General features: G+C 39.6%; 1 protein-coding gene across 1 annotated transcript in view; it reads right to left on the bottom strand.

Moving 5' to 3' along the window:
- The window catches only part of ntm (neurotrimin), a 148,435-nt gene that overhangs the window by 15,654 nt on the left and 111,265 nt on the right, over positions 1 to 21,516 (bottom strand). Inside the window, exon 3 of the mRNA XM_073479832.1 lies at positions 13,452 to 13,577. Coding sequence (XP_073335933.1) covers positions 13,452 to 13,577 — 126 coding nt within the window. The remainder of the gene's footprint in view (positions 1 to 13,451; positions 13,578 to 21,516) is intronic.

The following is a 21,516-nucleotide window of genomic DNA, read 5'->3' on the forward strand; positions in this document are numbered from 1 at the left end:
GATGTAAGAAAAACTTTACAATAATAGCTGTAACAAAGCTATGACATTCCTCACATACACCTACTATTAAGCCAATAGTAATGTTATGTCTGACATGTATGGATGCCTGCTGATGTTCAAAGCCTTGTTTTATACCCTAGCAGGGTTCCAGCTGTTTATTATAATGGCATGAAACACTGAGCTCCTCTGCTAACTAAAGAATGTATTATTACTTTATGTATCGTTCTGAGGAAAACTGGCAGAACAGCAACAGGACATACATACATACACATACAGTATGTACATAACAGGCCATGTATTGAATGAGTGAGGTGGTTATTTAAACTGGTATTGACTACATGAAGTGATAAAGAGACAAGATGTGTCAGGAGTTCTCAGTTCAGCTGGTGATTGAGTTGTGTGTTAGCTTTTCAGTAACTAGTCAAAGCCACATGTTCGGGAAAAAGAAAACCCTGTGAGTTTGCACGGCTGGGGAAAGTAGACAGAAGTCTAAATACACCATATTCAGGTGGGAATGTGAAACCCAGATCCATAAAATGTATTCCTGGTTCAAGGTTAGAAAAAATACTTGCTCCATTATCTAAACCTGCTAGGCCAGTGATTCCCAGAGTGTGGGACACGGCCCACCAGTGGTACTGCAGGTGGGCAGCGAGAGGTCATTTACAATAAATAAATACATTTTAATTTTCAATTTTGTCATTAGGTTTGAAATGACCATATAATATTTTGATGGTTAAAAATGTACATTTAAAAAAGTAATCAAGACTGGTAAAACAAGGGAGTTAAATTACATTTTACTCGTCATTTATCTGACCTATTCTTAAATGGTGAAGTGTTGAAGTTTCCATTGATGTGTGTACCATCTTCTGATGGTACGAGACTCGCGATAGATACTGAATTTCGTTCTAGAGTGAACTATTCCTTTAATCTTAATCCCATGTGCTGATCAGAGTTGTGATTAAAGATCTGGGTGGGCCCCAGAAGATTTTCTAATTACAAATATGGCTGTGTCATTCTTAAGTTTGGGAATGGCTGTCCTCAGCAAACATATATCTTATCAACATTTTCTTTAAAAATGTCATTTATAGTGGCAGACACATAGCCAAGCAATGATAATGCTACAACCTAATTCTTGTCTGATCAACTAAGTATGTGTACAGCATCAACAGTGAGAGTTAAGTATTAATTCAGAGCAGCAGGTGACCCTGGTGTTTATTTGACAACTTGAGTAATGGACTCATTGTCAACACAAACTGGAGACGGTTGTTTGTTTCCTTCAGTCACCATTGTTGATGGCAATCTATCTGATGTGACTCAGGTAGAACTGTAAGTGGACAAGTAATGTTTTACAGTTTTATTCACATTATGTTTAGTTATGTACACTGACTTCGTTTCTCACTCTTTGACGTATCATCTGATGTTTCCCTGGAGGTTATAGCAACAGGGGACCAAATGAAACGCATCATTATCTTTAGTAAAATTACAGAATTCTCTGGTTTGAACATTGTTGGAAACATTTCGGATAATCTTAGTATACAATTTAACAGAATATATTAAAAAAATGTCTAGTTGTGTAAAGACAATATGCTATACAAAACAGTTTTAAAATTAATTAAATCAAAAATAATGTAGTAAGTCTTTTTTGTGCCCAAACCAACCTCAACTATAATGCTGATGGGGGGTCATTCTAGAGGGCTTGGATTAACAACATATTCCATTGTTTTAGGGTTATTTTGGACTTCTTGATCATATTATGTCACCATCACCTTATGATACAGTCAGTTTCTGCCACACTCTTTGCAAATTTTCTTCCTGAGGCAACTATGTAGTAAATCATGACCCTCCTGTAAAACATGCAGTACACCCTATCATCATCATATTATTGTCTTTCAGTACACATAATGCTCCCCCACCCTCACCAGCTTCCAGAGCCTCAGCTGGCTTAGCACTGGTCACAACCCTTCAAATCCATCATCTCGTTCACAGAAACTCATCTGCATGTTCACTCATTTAAATGTAAAGTGGTGAGCCAGTACCATGCAAATTATCTTGCATTACAAATAAAAAAACAAATAATTATCATCTTGTTGGTCTATCCCCTCATGGTTGCACTACTGAGCCCCTTCATGTGCCTCCACCAGTTGCCCAACTGTGCAAGTGAAGCCATTGAAAACAGCTGACACCATGTACCAAAGAATGGTGTCTCTCTTTATGCTCACTAGAGAGAGAACAAATGTTGTCTCAGTAGAAACAAAGAGTTCACAGGACACTTCAGCGCCCACTACGGCACTACCAAAGCTCTGAAAAATACACAAAGAGGCCCTCATTATAGCATTCTTCCATTTTAATGGGTATGCGTTCACAAGGAAAACATTCATGACTGCTGATAGTTTCCACCTAGGGCAAAGTAATTTTTCTTAACTCTAAGTGAGCTGCCTCTCTAATTTATGAGTCTTGGTTAAAGAGGACTGCTGGGTTTGTGACCAAGTCATTAGGAGGATAGCACTGTGTCCTGCATTGCCATCAAAGTGACATGTCAGGGCATTGGGGAGACCAGACAGTAGGAGGTGGTCAGGAGAAGAAAGCAAAGAGAGCCAGAAAGTCTCGGGAGAGGCCGGAAGAAGATAATGTACCCTCTCCGTGTCCCTGAAATGCCATCCTCAAACTCAAGGGCAAAGAAGAAAATGGGGTTGAGAAAAGAAAAAGAGAAAGATATTTGTGTGCAGGGCAAGGGGAACAACTTTGGAGAGGGAAAAAAAACAGGAGAGCAGATGCTTGAAGGATATAGGCATTTAAGGAGAGAGAGCAAGGGGATATGGTGAGGTGGGATTTAAATTGATGAATCCAGTTGGGGGAGAGAAAGAAATAGAAGCAGGGTGGCAGATAGGAGCTGTTAACAGACAGAAAAGCACACATAACAGGAGAACGAGTGGGAGTGGATATGTGTTACCAGTGTTGTCTTGAGGGAAAGGTAGTCAAAGTGAAATGTAGCGAAGAAGGAGTGACAAAGCTTTTGTTAGTCAGACAAACTGAGAATGAATGCTTATTTAAAAGATGTTCAATAAGACAACAAAGGAGAGAGACCGACTGTGGCTGCGATGCAGCCGAGTCTTAAACTGAGCCTCTGCTGCTGCTGTGCAAGGTACAGATATAGATAGTTATTTTTCCACTGATTATCAGCCTTCGGCATATGAAATTTCTTAATGTGCCAGGCCTCCTTTGATGCATCATCCTCTTTGAAGGAAACAAACATAAAAGGGGAGAGCGGGAAATGAATCATAGAAATACAGTAGCACAGGGTTCTACGTATTACCGCCATGCACTAAGGCAGCTTTGCCTCTATTGAGGAGGTTTGCCAGCGAAGAAAATCTGTTGTGACAGTGTAGTTGAGATTTGACCCATCAATAGGTTCATATTTTTGAGCATACAAAGAAAAATGAAAACCATGGCTGCAACTAATCTCTCAGGCCACAAGTCCATTTCAGATATACTATAGGGGAAGCAGCTGTGTGAGCAAAGGATACATGTGAGTCAAAGCTATGGAGAATGTACAGTAAGTGAGTGTGAAAGGATGAAACACACTTCTGTTTCTGCTTCTGTACACTAATAAAAAAAATGCACTGCTAATGAGAGTTTAACAGTTTCCTTTCACTTAAATAAAAAGCTGTTTACAACCCAATCACATTGGTTGATTCAGTAGAAATGAGCAAGATTGGTCTCAATGACTGTTTGTCAAAGTAACTACTGAAACTACAAATCATCAAAAGATTTCAAAGGTTTTTTTTCTGAACAGAATATAAACTCTTAGAAAGAATTTCTAAAACTCATATCTCAGTTTCCAATTATAAAAATGTGCATATAATTCACCATATAATATAGAAATGATCAATCTTTATACTCAAGTTATCACTAACATTACTGATACTTCCATCATACAGCCCACAGTACACTCTATAAGAGTTGATACAATGTAGATTTCAAACAACCAGGACTGAATACCCTGATACAAGGGACCTATCTACCTACCTACCTACCTACCTACCTACCTACCTACCTACCTACCACTTCATTATAAAATACTAGCTCACAAATGTTGGTATATAATGAATAAATACATTTCTGTTGTGGCAAGGGAAAATAAATAAATAAATAACTGCTGCCATTTCATGTTTCTGCAAACCGCAGACACACATGACATTTCCGACATTGAGATTACTACAATTTCTGTCATATCACATTCACATCATATGTATAGGAGCTGACTTTCATGTCAGGAGGGCGGTGGCATGACAGCTGATGCTTGCCAAGCCTAAGCCTGCCTCTTATGCTCTTGACCCATGAAGATATGGCTGCAGGAGAGTGAAAAAAATAAAATAAAATAATTTAACAAAGATAAAATAACATTGTAATCAAGCAACTATTATATTTCTCTTGCTGTTCAAAAAGAAAAAACATTAAGGAGTTGCCGAGGGGGCTGTTTACTCAGGAGATTTTTAAGTAGTAATTTGAGCTTTGATCTGCACTTAGTTCATGTAAACTGGTTCATGTCATAACCAAAGAGTGTTTTGCTGCTGTTCATCTCACAAACAAAACTCTCTTGTTAGGTAAAGACATGTATAGAGATGATTTATTTTTTAGTAATAAAACTTGGGGAAGACAGGCTACAGACCAACTGATTGTCATAAGGAATTTGGGGTAATTATCAGTTTTCCTCTGTTGGTTAAAATCTTCAATTTAACTTATAATGCAGTAATTGATGATTATCATTGCAGGAGGTGAGGGCAACAGTATTCAACACTGCCAATTTACAAAATCATCTAGTCTTTTGAATCAACATTCCATACAGCTACAGATCCTACAGGTCTATTCAATTTGTCTAGTGGTGTTTTTGAATTCCAGGGGACCCCATATGTGCACATTGGTTTACTCTATGTTTTACTAGATTAACATAGAGATCATAAGAGTCTAAAAGCCCATTATGACCATAGAGGCTGTGTGTAGTGACCTTCACTATCCTCCACAATATTGTTTCTGGGGAAGAATGAGAAACAGTATTGTTATTAGGTATTCTCAAAGTCTAGAGAAAGAAAAATCGTGAGTGTGTGGTCAGCATTACATTCTACTGATTACATTGAGTTATATCCTGTGTACAAAAGGAATGTCTGGCCTGATGGTTTACACTAATGAAAGGGGCTTGGGTCACAAGACACAGTATAGGATTCATCCTCTGGGGAGCATAAATATCCACAGCAATATCCACGCTCATTAGCCTATGAGGTACATTGTATGAAGAGCCTCTCGTCTTCAGAAAAAAACAATCATATAGGTTGAAAATTAGATGCTCAGGTTTAACAAGTCCAGTGTGAAACCAGGGGACACCAGTGAGTTCTTTTAACTTGCTTGCGTAGCGAAGTACACAACACAAGTTACTTGGGTAATGAGGGTATGTTTGTAACGGAAGTTACAGAAGTAATATGGCAATTTTAACCTAAACCATGATGTTTTCCAAGACCTAACCAAGTGGCCTGACATCCTAAATGTCATCAAATAGTTTCCTTGCCTGAATTGAACTGAATTGCGAAGGTATATCGGAGGTCCGGTACTCCGGTGTCACTAGCATCTTACAATGGTAGTGTTGTTTAGGGAATGGAGATATATGCTGTTTTGGGAGCTGACAAATGACCCATTCAGTTGTTTAGGTATGAGTACGTGTAATGAATGAAAAAATGAAGGATATATTTTGATGTGTTGATGGAGAGAGCAAGGATTAATCAAATCTTTAGAAATTATCCAGTGGGAACCAGGAATCAGTGTTAATTTTGTGCAGAATAAACTATGATAAAAACATATTTGTTGACAACTATGGTTTATGAGAAAAGCAAGATTAATAGTAAAAAAAAAACAAAAAAAAACAACCTATGATAAATGTAATAACATTTTTATCAATTATTAAAAAACAATGACAATTAAAATAAATATGAATGAATAAAAAAATCTTGCATTTCAGTAACTTTATGTCTCTCTCAGTAACATTAAGCTAACTGGGAAGCTTACCTGTCCTTGGAAGGAAAAAGAAACACATTCATGGACTAAATTCATCTGAAATCCCACAGAAAATTTGACAAGAGACTTGGACAAACCATGAAAATTCAAGGCCATGCTCAGTATTATGAAAAGTTAATGTGAGTGTAACATTATGACAGGGCTGTAGATGTAAATACATTTTCATCAAAAGACTGAACATGTAAAACGGCATTGATATGGCATTACAGTATTTAAGTTATCTCTTTCACCTTCAAAAGGGTCAAACATGGATCAGTCTACTACAACTTCCAACTCCATCACCTCCAACTTCAAATGAATCTTTCTAAGCAACTAGGCCTGTGCAAATCTGGAAAACTTTTATTGCTCCAAGGCCAAATTCAATCATGTGTATGTTCATTCCGGCTGCCTTAATGCACCGGGGCGTCGGCTGGCCGCCTGGGCTGACAAACTTTGCAGTCAGGTTGTGCAGTCTTGTGGGAGATACCGAGGATCACTTTTGATCCGCCACAAGCCCCTAAAGCCATCTATCTATCAAAGGTGAGGGGGAGCAGGGTCACGGCTGTGTGAGAGCCCCAGCCTCAGCCTGAATTCATCAATCTTTATGCACACACACATGCACACGCACAGAATCGTTATTTATTTAATTCAGTCTTTTTAACACCCCGGAGTGCTTGCAATAGCTGGGCTCACACTGAATGGCCTCCGGCTGGAGGTGAGTTGCTCTGCAGCTGGGAGATACTGGAACAGAAGTTTGGACTACAGCAAGTACTGGGACATTTTCTGCTCCGCTCCACTGCTCTTTCTGAATCATGGTGACAACTGTGTCATGTGACTCTGTATATTTTTTACACAGCCTGCTTATCAGGCCCTCAGTCAAGAACTGGAGATGAAACTGATAGGAAAAAGGAAAAATAGCTAGAATTCAGCACACTGAAAGTGAACAATTTGAGAGAAAAACAACAACAACAACAAAAAACAACCAAAGATGCCTGAATCACAGTTGTCTTTTATCTGGCATGAGGAAAATCAAAACGACAGCTTCAAACACAAACGCTAGTCTATTTACATTTTCATCCCACTCTAAACTAAAAGCCAATAGACATCCCTGAATTGTAGTGCTGTTGGTGACTGCAAAAAAGATCTTCACTATGAATTTCAATATACCTTCTCAGATATGGATTTAAAACAGATAAATAAACATAAGCCACCAGCCACTGCTTACGGTTTGATCATGAAGACTGCTGAGATGAGCAGAGAATAAAGAAAGCCTTTGAATGAGGCTGCCACACTGGAAAATGGCTTGTTTTACAGAAAGCCTCTCAATCAGTTTGGTGTTGCACAAAAACTCAAGACTTTGCAGAAGTGTAGCCACATGTTACACAAACTGAGGGACATGCACACAGTTCCACATCCATCTCACAGTGCACAGATGCACAGCAGAGATCTGAGTTTGTGATCTGAAATGTCTGTATAGAAGATGAGTTTTAAGGCCTTTGCTTTATTGGAAAACACAATACATGTGGCATGTGGTTGAAAGTGCCAGAAAGGCCAAGAACTAAACATATGGGATGCATAACACCAACACACATCAAATATAACATCAGCTAAAATATAATCAAAGTTTATTTCATGTGGGCTTTGACAGTCAAGGAGACAAACAGCTTATAAAGGATATTACTATACTGCATGCCATTTTAATGTATTGATTATGGCAACCATATCAACAGAATAAATGTTGGCAATGTATGTTTCTGCAAAACCAATTTACATTTCTTTATGTTGTAACTTTAAGTTTCCTAAAACAATTTTAGCTTGTGACAACACTGTGCTTATATTTTGATTAGGTTTGGGCACAAAAAAACATTTGGTAAGGGTTAGGAAAAGATCATGTTTCAGTATAAAATACAATAATATTATTTAATTATATTGAATTTAATAATATTATATTAATTATAATATAATATTAATATTAATAGATTACTTTACTACATGTGCCTTGAGCTAATGTTAGCCAGCAAAGGCACACCAGGAGAGTTTGTGTGTCTGTGTGTTTAAATTTAAGTCAAATCTCACTATTCAGCACTCACCAGAGACTACGGTTCTATCTTTTCTTTTTGACTCTCCTCTCTGTAATGTCTCCATGAAATAAAGTACATCTCCCATCCAGCTCCAGTCAGCAGTGAACTTTACGGTAATGTGACATAAATAACGACAACAGAGGTCTCCTCCATGGATCACTGCTTCAGTCAGGTTGATAAACTTAATCCCAAAAGTTAGATAGTAATCTCTGCGCCTCCTCCCGTCAGTAAACGGCTCTGGAGCAGAGCAGAGTCTAGAATCTAGTGATAGCCGCTGGTTTCTAATGAACTAAATGATGAAGTCCTCTAAAGACACAATGCTCTTCAACTCTACCTTTCCATGAGTCAGAGGTCCTTATGCCTCAGACTCTCCGCAACTAAGCACTCCATCTCCTCATCAAGTCATTCTTACAGCTGCTGTGTGAGTATAGAACAGAATGTGACCATGCGATGAATGTCAAATGGACATTTGACATTAACATTACAAAATAAGAGCAAAGGCACACAATGACATTTTGCACTGTAGTAGCCTGTATCACATATCCAATGACCTAACAGATGAATTGTCAGCACCCAGCACCCACCCACTCACAGTACTGTCTAATATGCTCATACAGTGACTAAGGTTCAGATGGCATAGTCATCACCACCATTGTCCAACCGATATGTTCAACTCTAGTACAACCTGCCAGAATAATATGTGTGGTGTAAAAATACAGTGTATGGTTGCTGAAGCTTGAAGCTTGCCCTTCAAAACAATGCACTTACATGGGGATTTAAAATCATCAAACGTACTGAAGAAATATGTTGCACTCCTTCATCTCCCCAGGGCATTTTTGTTGGTTACCCATGAAATATTGCAATCCTTTCACTAAGTGACAGGACAATGAGCAGGTGTCCTCAGTACCTTATTATGCTGGAAGCCCAGCTTAGAGGATCCACAGTCTAGTGGGAAAGGCTTTGGTTAGATGTCTCTCCCTTGTTGAGATGACATAGCACGCAAATAGCGTTATGTGTGCAGGAAGCCTGTTTTTTGGCCAGAAAAAATTATGCAATGTAATAGCGTACAATATCTATGTAGCTATGGACCAGCAGTAACAGAGAGGATGCCACACATTGTTTGGACTAATGTTCACCTTATGAATATTATGGTATTACATCCCTCCTGCAAATGCACAGATTGTGATGCAACCTCTTCCTTTTAATGCGGGCCTGCTTGGTGTTGTACAAACTCGTGCATCTGGTTGTTGTGATGTCATTTGGCGCACGTTGGTTTTGATCGGCAACATAATTAACAACAGGCTTCCTTCGGCTCACCTGCTGTTATGACAACGGAATCGAAGGTGAAAAAATCCTAAATGTAAGATTTGTAGTTTGGCCGACTATAAAACAAACTGCTGACAACGAAAGCAGATAACGTTGCGTTGAGAGACAGAAAACAGAAAGGAGAGAAACAAAAAGGCAAGGCATGCGAGGCCAGCATGCATGCAATAAGGTGGACAATTAACGGGTTAAAACAAGTTGCCCTCCATATTACAGGCTAGCCACTTTGGCAACTTGTGTACTGCGTGGCAGCTGCGTTACTGAGCTGCTGTGGCTCACTTGCCACTATCTGTTTACATGGAGTTTCCCTTTACCCCTGTTGAAAGATCAAGAAAGCAGGAGGGGGAAAGAAAGGAGGGGAGTGAGAGTTCAGAGGAAGAGGTATTCTCTTCATTTCTGTGACACATTCTACAGATACAGACATTAAAACTGTAGTGAAACACTGGTATGATGTCGATATGACTGCAGGTCATTTTCAGGTCTATTTTTGGAGAGAACTGCGTGCTTGTCGTGGTAAAAATAGGCAAGACCCCCGAATCTCTAGATGACATGGCGCTGCAGCCTCACAAATCGCGCTGCCGGCTTCGCTACTCTTAACTGTTGACTAAACTTAACTAAACATGGACGCCGAATTGAAAAGCAAGACATCATACCACATACACATGCTATTCACGCAACCAGTGTGGCCAGCCTGTTACTGTCTCTCCTTGAGGTAGGAAAAAGGTTGGTGACCCCTGACTTACAGTTTTGCATGCCACTGCCCTATGTTTGTTAGCCTCTCAGTGGTGACTGACATTGGTCAACTTTCTGTAAGAAACTCGAATTCTTCTTTTCAGGACGTTTTCCATATCTCTGTCTATGTGGACACCATGCAATTTAGGGCAGTCACTCCAGGCCCTAAAGAGGATGGCTTCTTCCACAACCTCACTGACAACTGTATAGTGTCTTCAGATATACTTCTCTAAATGTCTGTCATACAGTCCAGCTCTTCTTCTCGTCCTCTAGTGGTGTCCCAAGAAAGAGGCACAGAGAAATATATGTACACTTCCATCTTCCCAGATCTCTGCTTTACTTGAAAACTTATTAAAACACTGTCATATTTTCTGCCATTACTTCTTCATTTATAAATAAGTGGAAGTGAAAGCCAAAGAGAAAAGAAAAGTCCACCAAGTCCAGTAAGCTTTCAACAAAGTTGGGTCCAGGATATTTTGGGTTAAGCTGCTGGACATTTATGAAAAGTAATAGAAGATAAGGAAAAAGGTGAAAAGAGAAAACGCTGAGCCAGTCTTAAGTGGCATGTCTGATCTGGAGACAGTGTGCTCCTTCAGCTCTCGTTCAAGCTACCAACAAAGAAGAGCATTATTTGCTCAAACCGCTACACCCCAGGATAGCTTACTCCCGCACTCATGCCAGTATCCAGAAGAATCAGCAAAACCACTTCAGAGCAAAGCAGTCTGCTGAAGCTCCAACTAAGGGTGGCCACTACAGATCTTTGTGTAGTGTGCAGTCCCCACCTGCTTCAGTTGCTTAAGAGAAGTCTGCAACACTGTCTTGCTGTAGAGACCCAGACATGTTCTGTGGGCTATGAAACTTCACCTGACTTTCCATTTGCATGGGTATCAGTAGAGACTGGACTTCACATCACAGCCAGCCAGGTGAGGAGAGAGCTGGAGAGGCTCAAGCAGAGAAAAGCTGCTGGACCGGACCGCATCAGCCCTCGCGTGCTGAAGGCCTGCGCCGGCCAGCTCTGTGGAGTTCTCCAGCACCTCTTCAACCTGAGCCTCCACCTTCAGAGAGTGCCAGTGCTGTGGAAAACATCCTGCCTCGTTCCAGTGCCCAAAAAAGGACATCCTGTGGCACTGGGTGACTACAGGCCGATTGCACTGACCTCTAACATCATAAAGGTCATGAGAGGCTGGTTCTAGCACACTTCAGACCCCTAGTGTGCCCACCACAGGACCCCCTACAGTTTGCATATCAGCCCCATGGTGGGTCGATGATGCAATCATCTACCTGCTGCAGGAAGCCTACTCCTCCCTGGATAGACCTAACACCGCCGTCCGTGTCATGTTCTTCGACTTCTCCAGCGCCTTTATCAGCATCCAGCCCAGGCTGCTGGAGGCCAAACTGGAGAACATGCAGGTGGAACGGCACAGGAAATCATTCCTACCTGGGGCCATCAGACTTTACAACGCCCACGCAAAAACATACACATAATTTATTGCGCTTTAAATTATTATCACTGTAAATAAAACTGCACCTTATTTCTCTTGCACCTTAAGTTCCACTAAGTTCCACTTTGCCCAGCATTTTATTTTATTTACCTCAGTATTCTATCTTATTCTTGTAACTGCTTAAGCATTTTACTGTATATAGTACTCTATTGTTTTGTTTGCATATTGTGTATAGTACTTTTTTTTTTTTTTTTTTTTTTTTTTATATCTATATTTGCCCTTACATTTTGATTGTATTTGTACTTGTACCACTGCTATGATGACCTAATTTCCCCTCGGGGATAAATAAAGTTGTCTGTCTGTCTGTCTATCTGTCTATCTGTCCATCTATCTATCTATCTATCTATCTATCTATAGGTCCTATTTGGAAGAAAACTTGATTTTTGAGTCTCATTCCCAACTTGTCAAATACTGACGGCCATCATCCCAGACTCAAAAATCTGCTTTTCTTACAAATAGGACCTTAAGTTGAAACAAAATGTCTCAAATGACATTGTAAAAAATGTTCATTTTGAGCCCTGTAGGGATGTCACTTGGATGTCAACAGTGATCCTAAAAACTCTCATTCTGGCTTCTCAGTAGACATTTTTTTTTAATATTGTTTTGCTCAGTGAGACAGAGCTGAAGAATATTATGAAACACTCACTCATAAACCATAAAGTTACATTTTTAATTGTTCCTAGATGTCAATTGTTGAGCACTGATAGTTTACAATGTACACCGTGAATAACGTAAATATTAATGCTAATCTGGTGGACCAAGCACTGAATCTGTTGTTCATACAGAGACTGCAGGGTTGTGTTACTGAATAACGCTGCACAGATGACAGATGGGACCCCATTCACAGAGTGACAACAAGAGTCAATAAGAAGATACTCCACTGTCTACAATAACTACCTCGACAGTGTCATAGTCTATGTCCCCAGACGTTTGGCTCTTTGCAACAACCTTCTCCTCTTAAAACAAAGGAAAGACAACTAAGCAGTCCAACAACACTGGTGACAGCAGTCTCTTCTACACAGCCTGCACAATGAGGTATGCACAAGCATGTACAAAAAACATTTTGCAAAAAGGAGCCAATCAATGCCTGCTTCTCTGCTTATCTCTTTACAGACAGGTCAGTCACACTTGTGTCAACATTTCAATTCCCCAATTAAACACAAAGGACAGTGCAGATAAAAGTACAAAGGCTCTGGCTTTAAAGTGTAATTTATTACGAATGCAAGCATCTTGCCTGATTAAGTGATACGAGGACACTGGACATCAGCTCGCACTTGGTTAACTACCGTCTTCCAAAATAAATAATGAAATAAATGCCACTGAGCGTGTACAATGCAACTAACCCGATTTTTGGACTTACTTGCTGTGGCATGCTGGTATTCAATAATGCTCCACACTGTGTTAATGTTCCCTGCATTAATCCTGTCATTCAAAGTCCCTCCACAACATTTACATCCATCCTATTATCCTAATTAATTAGTCCAATAACAACAGGGTCAGTTTATTTTCCTGCGAACAATTACGTTGTAATGATGATCTGGAAACAGGTAATGATGGCTAATAAGTGAAGCGAGAAATCCACCAGGGGTCAAACAAAGTCAAAGATGGGGCAATAAACACAGAGGGGTGAAGGGAAGAGAGAAAGGCAGTGAGGAGGACGCTGAGGCAAACCAAGTCGGAAGCAGAGGAAATGTGTTACATTTAAGAGGGAAGTACACAGTGAATATAGCACAGAACTGGTCTGTAGCTGATGGACAGACAAAGAAGTTACCTGAAGAGGAGATGAGTTTCCAGCTGATGGAAGGCTCTGGTTTACCACTGGCTTGGCACAACAGGGTGATGTTGGAGCCTTCATTTACTACAATATCTCTCGACAGGTTGATGATTTTCGGTGGTACTGTGAAAGCAAAGGAAAAGTGGTTAATTAAGAGTTAAAGGGAGTAAAGGGGGTCTTCAGCTTTACACATCAGGCTCAGTCCTTGTTGTATAAAGTACTACTTGTCATGTGAAAACAATTGTAGAGAGTGTTTTGAGAGTTCAATTTTATAACAGAAAGCCTGTGTTACAAACTGGGGTTGAGTTTAATAGACATGGACCTTGATTATGGAAAGTGTATGATCCAGCATTTTTTAGCTTAACCCGTAGTTGGAACAAACAGTCAGGATTTGTTAGCCTCCGTCTTTAGTCTTTTATTAGATTTTTGGCTGTCTGTTTTTTTTTTCACGTTTTGCTTTTAATCTGTCTTTGACCATGATAGGCCAATGTCGTATATAGTGGCAAAATTATTATATGGGTAGTCAGTGATAGTGTCCATGATGTGGATTCAAGGCCCAATCCCATTACACCCTTTGCCCTTACCACTTAGTCTACCCCTCTGTTTTACATGTTCATGCTGAGACACCCTGAACTTGATTGTTGTTGGGATACAGGGGCAGAGTGAAGTGTTTGGGCCACAAACAAACTCCAAACCAAGGGTTATGAGAACTCTCTGTTGTTTCAATGTTTTATGCTCTTTTCTTTATAACAAGCATACAACAGAGGTTCATTGTGATTCATTAGATACAAACTGTGAAGTGAATTGAGAGAAAAAAAGATTACATTTCCTGCATACTTTTGCAGGACAATGGCAGAGGATAATTAATATCCACAAAAAAACAACAACCTTCATTTCTACCCCATCTTATACTGAAATTTTCAAAAATCTATTTCCATTGCTTTATGGAAACTTTTTAGGTGTGAGCAATAACTGCAGTGTGCTGCTCACAGGTAGATGGGAGGTAGTGTTACTTAAGGGAGAGCTAGCTGAAGGTTCCAGGAGAAGGTTCCTCTGGGAAAAGGTTTGCAGCAGAAGCTCTATTTTGGCATTCGGCTGCACATGTAAAAAGCTTCATGCCTGTTAGAATGTGAAGAGTCTTTGATGAATGTATGTGATGTGTTGAGGTGGATTGATTCACAATTTGGTAGTGTGGTTACATTTTATAAAAAAGGAAAAAGTGTCTACCACATTATTTATTAATTCATTTATTAATCCCCATTCTTTTTTCCACTCACAAATGCAAAACAGTTTTAAATGAATAATGCAAGCACTTCACCAATGCAATTGTTTTTTAACACAAACCTAGAACAAAACAGGTTTCCGATATTAAGCAGCAATATCCTCTTTTACACCACACACATTGATTTTTGGTTATATAAATAAAATTTGACTTGACCTCACCCTACAGTGAATTATCAGCAACCAGCAGCTCCCCTCAAGTTCAAAGAGCTTTATAAAGAGTTTCAGCTCATTCTTTAGCTGTTCCAACACAACCTCACTCTCACCAATTTCATGTCATCATTTTGGGTAAAAGCAGGCAGCTGTTTTCAGTGAAAAAACTCTAACAACCCACTGTACACCTGCTCAGCACCAAACAGCAGACAGACATGGTTAGAGACTAGCTGGTGAACATAGTGAAGCATTTAGCAGCTACAGAGCCAGATATTCCCTTAGGAGTTTGGATTAGACCAAACACAGCACATAAAGAGTGTGATTATTGACTTTGTTTGCAATGTGCCCACAAACATGACTCCATCCGAATGATAGTCCTGCATGGGCAAACCTTCACAGCAATGTGTCAGCGCTTCAATTCCAGAATTCTCATTCTGGTATCAGGGAAAAACTGATAGACTTGTTTGTATTTCTTTAAACCAATCACAATCGTCTTAGGCGGTGCTAAATCCAGGATGCAGTGATAGTGCTCCTGCACAATAGTGTCAGGATGCACTTGTGTTGCACGTGAACAGGCAAGCCTTGACATTAAAATGACTAAATCAGGGCAAAAGAAAAAGGTCAGAGCTGCTAGTTTGTTAAGGTTTGTACTATAAGCTGCCAGGTTTGGGTCAGGGTAACTTGCTTATTTCATTGTGTAGGTTGCTAGCTTACAGGTTGTTTTTGTCTTTTTTCTGCAGAGACCGGGATTCTGAAAACAGTAACATGCAGACAACAAAAGGGAGGAGACTGCCAACTGAAACAGTCAGCCAATGTTATGCCAACAGTGTACATCCTGTAATTAAAGTAAATGAATGATATTAACAAGTCTGCCATATCAGTTAATATCATATTCATATCATATTAATATAAATAATATAAGACGATCAAATGTTAGAGTTGTGTTTATAACCTGTTTCCACAGCCTCCAAGTGTCCAAAAATAAGATAAAGGCTTAAACACTTCTTTTTTTTCTGTTGACACAACTGAAACTTGAGCAGCTCTACCAAATGCTGTGCAGCTCCAACTGAGTGAGCAAAACTTCAAATACTGACCCCATTGCTGTAAGTCAAGCTAAATGTATACATTCAAGTAAAGATACAGTGAGGTGAATACTGTTGGAGCTTTGAAAGGGACAAGGTGAGCTGGGAGCTGCACCTTTGGAGCTGGTTTCAGGATTGTAAAGGAAGGAAGAGTTCAACGGTTCTTTCCAAATAGTATTGAGGCTTTCCATCTCTCCTCTCCTCTCCTCTCCTCTCCTCTTCCCAACTTGCCATCATTCATTTTTCCTCATGAGTGGTATCAGACTCTTTAATTTAACTCTTTTAAAGACCCTTTCAAGGTCATTTTTAACCACATTTAAGACTTTTGGACTTTTGGATTAGAAGATTTTTGGACAAATCATTTTATTCTTATTGAGGCATTGCAGCTAAGTATAAAGGTAAGTAGTTTGGAATATGGTTATTGGTGAGTCAGGTCAATCTCTATTTTGCAAGAATAAAGTAAAAAGACAATAATAAGTTTGGTCTTAGGTTTAAAGATATGTAACATCAGAAATGGCAAAATCAACCAAATTTGTCATTCACAGTACATTAAAGGGTGGTACTATGTAGAATGATACTGTACAGTAGGTGGCTGGAAAATTAGTAACAAATACGACATAAATGTCTGGAATAGAGGATTATGTTATTAACCAGGCAAAAAAACAAAAACAAAAAAAAACATTTCACATAAATGAATGCTCGCTCCAAGGAAACAAAAGTATTTTCAAAATCTATATCAGTTCTGTGCTAAACTTTATACAACAATTTTAAAGGAGTGCAGAGGAAATTGCCTCTGAACAAGCAAAAGATAGGTCTATAAATCAGAGCACTTGTTCCACAAAAGATACTACCAACTCCATTGAGAATGCATCATTAAGGTGAAGACAGGTGACAATCAGGGCTGAGATGCTCTGACAACAGACCGAAGAGCTGGTCCTTTTATAATGAAACACTCCACCGAGATGGCATTTACATCTTTGGCAAGAAAAAACAACATGGATGGAAGTCGACAGTTACTCAGACTACTAAAGGCCAAGACTGTGGATTTCTGTGACCATCTCTCCCACTGAAGTCACAATTGAACCCCAGACTGCACTCAATGACAATGTTTCATGTACGTCACATTCTCGCTAACAAAATTATCTCTGCATGCCAAGTCAAATGCTTAAGGTTACGCAAATGTATTATGGTTGATAAATTATTACGGTGATAAATATGGAAGACCATTTCAGCCGGTTAAAGAAAAGGATAAGATGAAAACTAAGCAAATGTTAGCATAACATCCCCTCCCACCCACCCAAAAAAACGTATATGCACTTGTATGTTCTTACCTTTAGCACTTAAATCATAGCACTTATGTACTTAAGGTATCCTTGATAAATAGCAGCTGCTATGCTCAGATGAGCGTAGCAGCTGAAATGCTAAATGCCCTAAATGTAAATGCATAAGGCACACAGCCCCTGAAAAACAGAGCTGCAGCAGCAGCAACAGCCTCCTTCACCGGCTATCAGTGAAGTATATTGTAGCCTTTAACAGAGTCTTTTATGTATTTATACAAAAAAAAAAAGCTAATGGAGTTTGTTGAACATAGCAAACTAGCTGCTAACACATCACCCAGTTGGCCAGTGAGAGCTACAGGGCAGACGCTGTAGTCAGGCAACGTGCGTTCACGGATTTTGAACGACCAGCTCTGAAGGGAGTCCTGAAGGGAGATGGTGGGAATTTTTGGTTTGATATTTTTCTAAATACTGCTTGCTCTTGCTGGTATTTACAGTCTTACCAACCCCAGCTTTAAAGCCAAAGGGATTTTGCGTCATTCACACTATTGAGCACTGGACTATTTGTTTATTCAGCCCAAACAGTCAATGTACTAACTGTTCAGATGTTATTTGAAACCATGTCTGCCTGTGTGTTTGTGTGTTTGTGTTCAGCTCAGCCTCTGATTGGTTGAAGAGCTCAGCAGAAACTCCTTTTTTTCTATTATATCAGTCTTTCCTTTTCCCCTCGAATCTCTGTTGCAGCAGGTTTAGAAGGCTCCAGGATTAGGCAAATGTTCATGTATTTGCATCAATTCATGCCTCCTCGGGTGAAGTCATCACTAATTGTGTCTTTCCATTGACTTTCCAGAAATCGTACCACCTTTAAAATTCAATTTTGGTTCCGCCTGAGGACACAGTTAGGATACTGAGATGTATTATACAGGGATCACTCTATGGCAAGTGTGATGAGGAGGGAACAACAGTAGTAAGAGACAACTCGTTGGATGTAGATATAGGTGTGCAGGCATAAATTGGAACTTGATTCACTTTTCTGTTAATCATTAGATGCAACTACCTTTATAGGCACATTTACTGTATATGATAGCTCTTTTTGTGCAGTGTGTTAATACTCACATTCAAACACTACTCATAAAAACACATCTAGATGTCTCTGGTTGCCTCAAGACATATAAATACCATTCAGTACATCAGAAGACATGGCTGAGGGCTTCATACGACTGTAATGATTTATTCTGAGTGCCTCACTTTTATTCCGTCTCCTGAATAAATATTGTTTTTTTTTCTTTTTTTTTATTCCTGACAGTTCTGTCCAAGAATCTTTTTGTCATTTCCATTTCAAAGTAATATGACATATCTCTATTTTGACATTTGAGGATCATCAACTAAACGTGTATGAATACAGTGTCACCAGTGCTTTAACTTGTTTTAGTCACATCAGACTTGTTTGTAAGACAAAATCTCTATGAATAATTTATTGGATGTCAGCTTAATCCCTATTTACCCTTCATGAATGACAAAAGCGTTCAGCAAGTGTGTCAGCATTGCTTCTGTTCAGCTGTGGTGCAAGAGGCCAAGGCTGAACCTCTGTTTGTGGAATAAAAACAAATGGTTGAGTTACAGATTTATTCAACACAACCTGTCACGTTGAAACATTCCTGAACTCTTTTGTATTGTGATACCGCTAAATATAATACACATGTGTATAGTTGAATCCTGTTTATAATCCTTGTTTGCTCTATAATTTTGATTATGAAATTGTGGTTTTAAGTCAAATGTGTCTGAACTAAGACAAGTGTGCCATACAGTAAAATCACACAAATGACATAGCAGATTGTCAGACTTCATGTGGAAAATTATATTATATTGCTCATTACCTACAGTGGGACTACTTCACTTAAATCAACAGACTTCTAAAACAAAACAAAATAAATACACAGTAAATGCATGAAAGTTCCCATGAAATGGCTAGTGGAGTGCTTTGGCGTAGTTTCGGGTTTCCTTAAAGAACAGGCAGCTAAGGAGGGACTTATCGCAGATTGATTGGCGTTTACAGTAGCCAGCGGTGATGGATATATTCCCAGTGAACACGGGATGAAACTAGAAAAGAGAGGGCAGTTTGACGGCAGATAATACAGTACAGAGGTCATTTTTCTTGCCTGGTCTGGCTTCTGGCACCTGAGCTGAATCAGCAAATAGGCCCTTCAGAAATGGCAGCTAAATTAAGCAGCAGTTAGCATCGCTATAGCCACAAAGCTAGCAGTAGAAGTCCATCAGGAAACGCTATAAATCTCATGGCCCGCTCTTGTTACTGTTGGGAAAGAGCAGGTACTCTAAATAATACTTGGCAGGCTACAAACTAACTTTACTTCATCAGATTAACAGTAGAAGAGCATTACCACCAGCAGAGCCAGTTGGTAATTCAAACTCTTACAAAAGCCAGAGGAGAGTGAAATCACTTCTTCAATCTAGAAAAACCTTTAGTCTTGTTCTTCACTCTTCTTTCAATGAAACATAGTCTCCAGTTCTGATAAAACTGATAGTAGCATCTATACTAACGTCCCTAGGAACCACCATTGTTGTTTTCAGACAGACAGTTGCGTGTCACGCTGTCATCACACCTAAACCACGTCGTAGCTGGCAGTAGTTCCTCATACTGATTGGTCCGACCCACTGTGGTTCAGCCACAAGTGCATAGCTGATGTTGCAAATCCAACTGCCTCTCAAGGTAAACTGAACAATTGTAGAGAACACAGTGTAACTGCTTCTCCTGCTGGATCTGTCTTCTCACCTTACTGCCTTGGACATTCGCCATGAAACCTACATTAATCAATCTGAGCAGCTGCACGCTAACTGATCACAGGCAAATGTGTCAAGTGGGAGGTGATCAAATGTGTCTCCAAAATAATGCTTATGTTGCTCCATGTCTGCACAATGGCAATCGTTGGTTAACATATTGCATATGCATATGTGGGGACTTCAGATGTTTTTCTGCCCTGTGGTGGCAAAAAACTGATTCACGACACTTATTTCATATAGGGTTATTTTTGCTACATAACACTTAGCATCATATTGGTATACATTAGTTCAATTCAGCTTGACTGATTTCTGCTAGCGCCTTGCATAATCACACTTAGGTACTAGATTTCTCTTGAGTTTTCTCACATATTCATGGAACACAAGGACACATCTCCATTCATTTCTAAGGCAAAACAGCCAACCACAGCTAGGCTACTGTATATTAGATGACAGCTAGACACTGAAATCTTTGATGGAAGTTATCACTTGTAAAGTAGTCACTCATCTTTCAGCTAGATAACCAGAGTTCAAACCTCTGTGTGACCAGACACCCACCTTGCTGAGACAACTCATCCCTGAACTAAATCTCTATCAGCTCCGGGGCTGCTGCTCTGTAGTTGACCCTAATCTCTGACCTCCCACAGAGTGGGCGAGGTAAGAAATAATTTTCTACATAGATTGATGAGTATCACATATTAACAGCAGGAGTGAAGCCCATACTGTCCACATGGTTTAGAGTTTATCCAAACAGCAAAGCATAGGCACTTTTTGTCGGCAAGATTACTAATTGTACTGTCGCTGGGATGAATGGATCCATCAATGCACTGGACAAACATCTCGCTCATTATTTCACAAAATAAAATAGGAATTTTCTAAATGGACACGGGAAAATGAACAAAGGCCCCTTCTCTCAGGCGTACAGAATCAGACAGTGATGACAGTCATATCAATATTCATTTTAATGAAGCTGTCCAGAGAGTTTTACAGTAAAAGCTGCAATAATATTGGAATTTCAGTAAAAGTACACTTTATTAAGGCCTTTGTCTGACTTAGAATTAGAGCTGGTCCTGCAGTGTGTTACAGAAGAGGAGATTTTGGTGATCATGTTATACTGTAGAATACGGTGGCAGACAGCTTCAAATCACATCAGCAAATCCGAATCAAGATGTCAAGTCAAAAAACAGCAAGTCAGAAAATACAATTGCAAGTTGGAAACCATGATTGCAAATCCCCACAAACCAAAAAAATGACATTAGCCAGAAATCACATCAGAATATTGTCAACCGGAAAAGGAGGGACTTGTTGAATCTGATTGGTCAGATCAGTGTCAATAACAGTGGGAAATTTGCAGAAGTCCACGCTGACTGGAAATTATACAGAAGAAGAAGCATTTGAAGCGAGAGGGCCCATTTTACCAATTGTGTTTGTCCTTCCGGTTTAGTGCTAGCAAGGGGATAGTCAGCAGCCACA

Source organism: Pagrus major, chromosome 13 (genome assembly GCF_040436345.1).
Source record: "Pagrus major chromosome 13, Pma_NU_1.0".
In the NCBI taxonomy this organism is placed as follows: domain Eukaryota; kingdom Metazoa; phylum Chordata; class Actinopteri; order Spariformes; family Sparidae; genus Pagrus; species Pagrus major.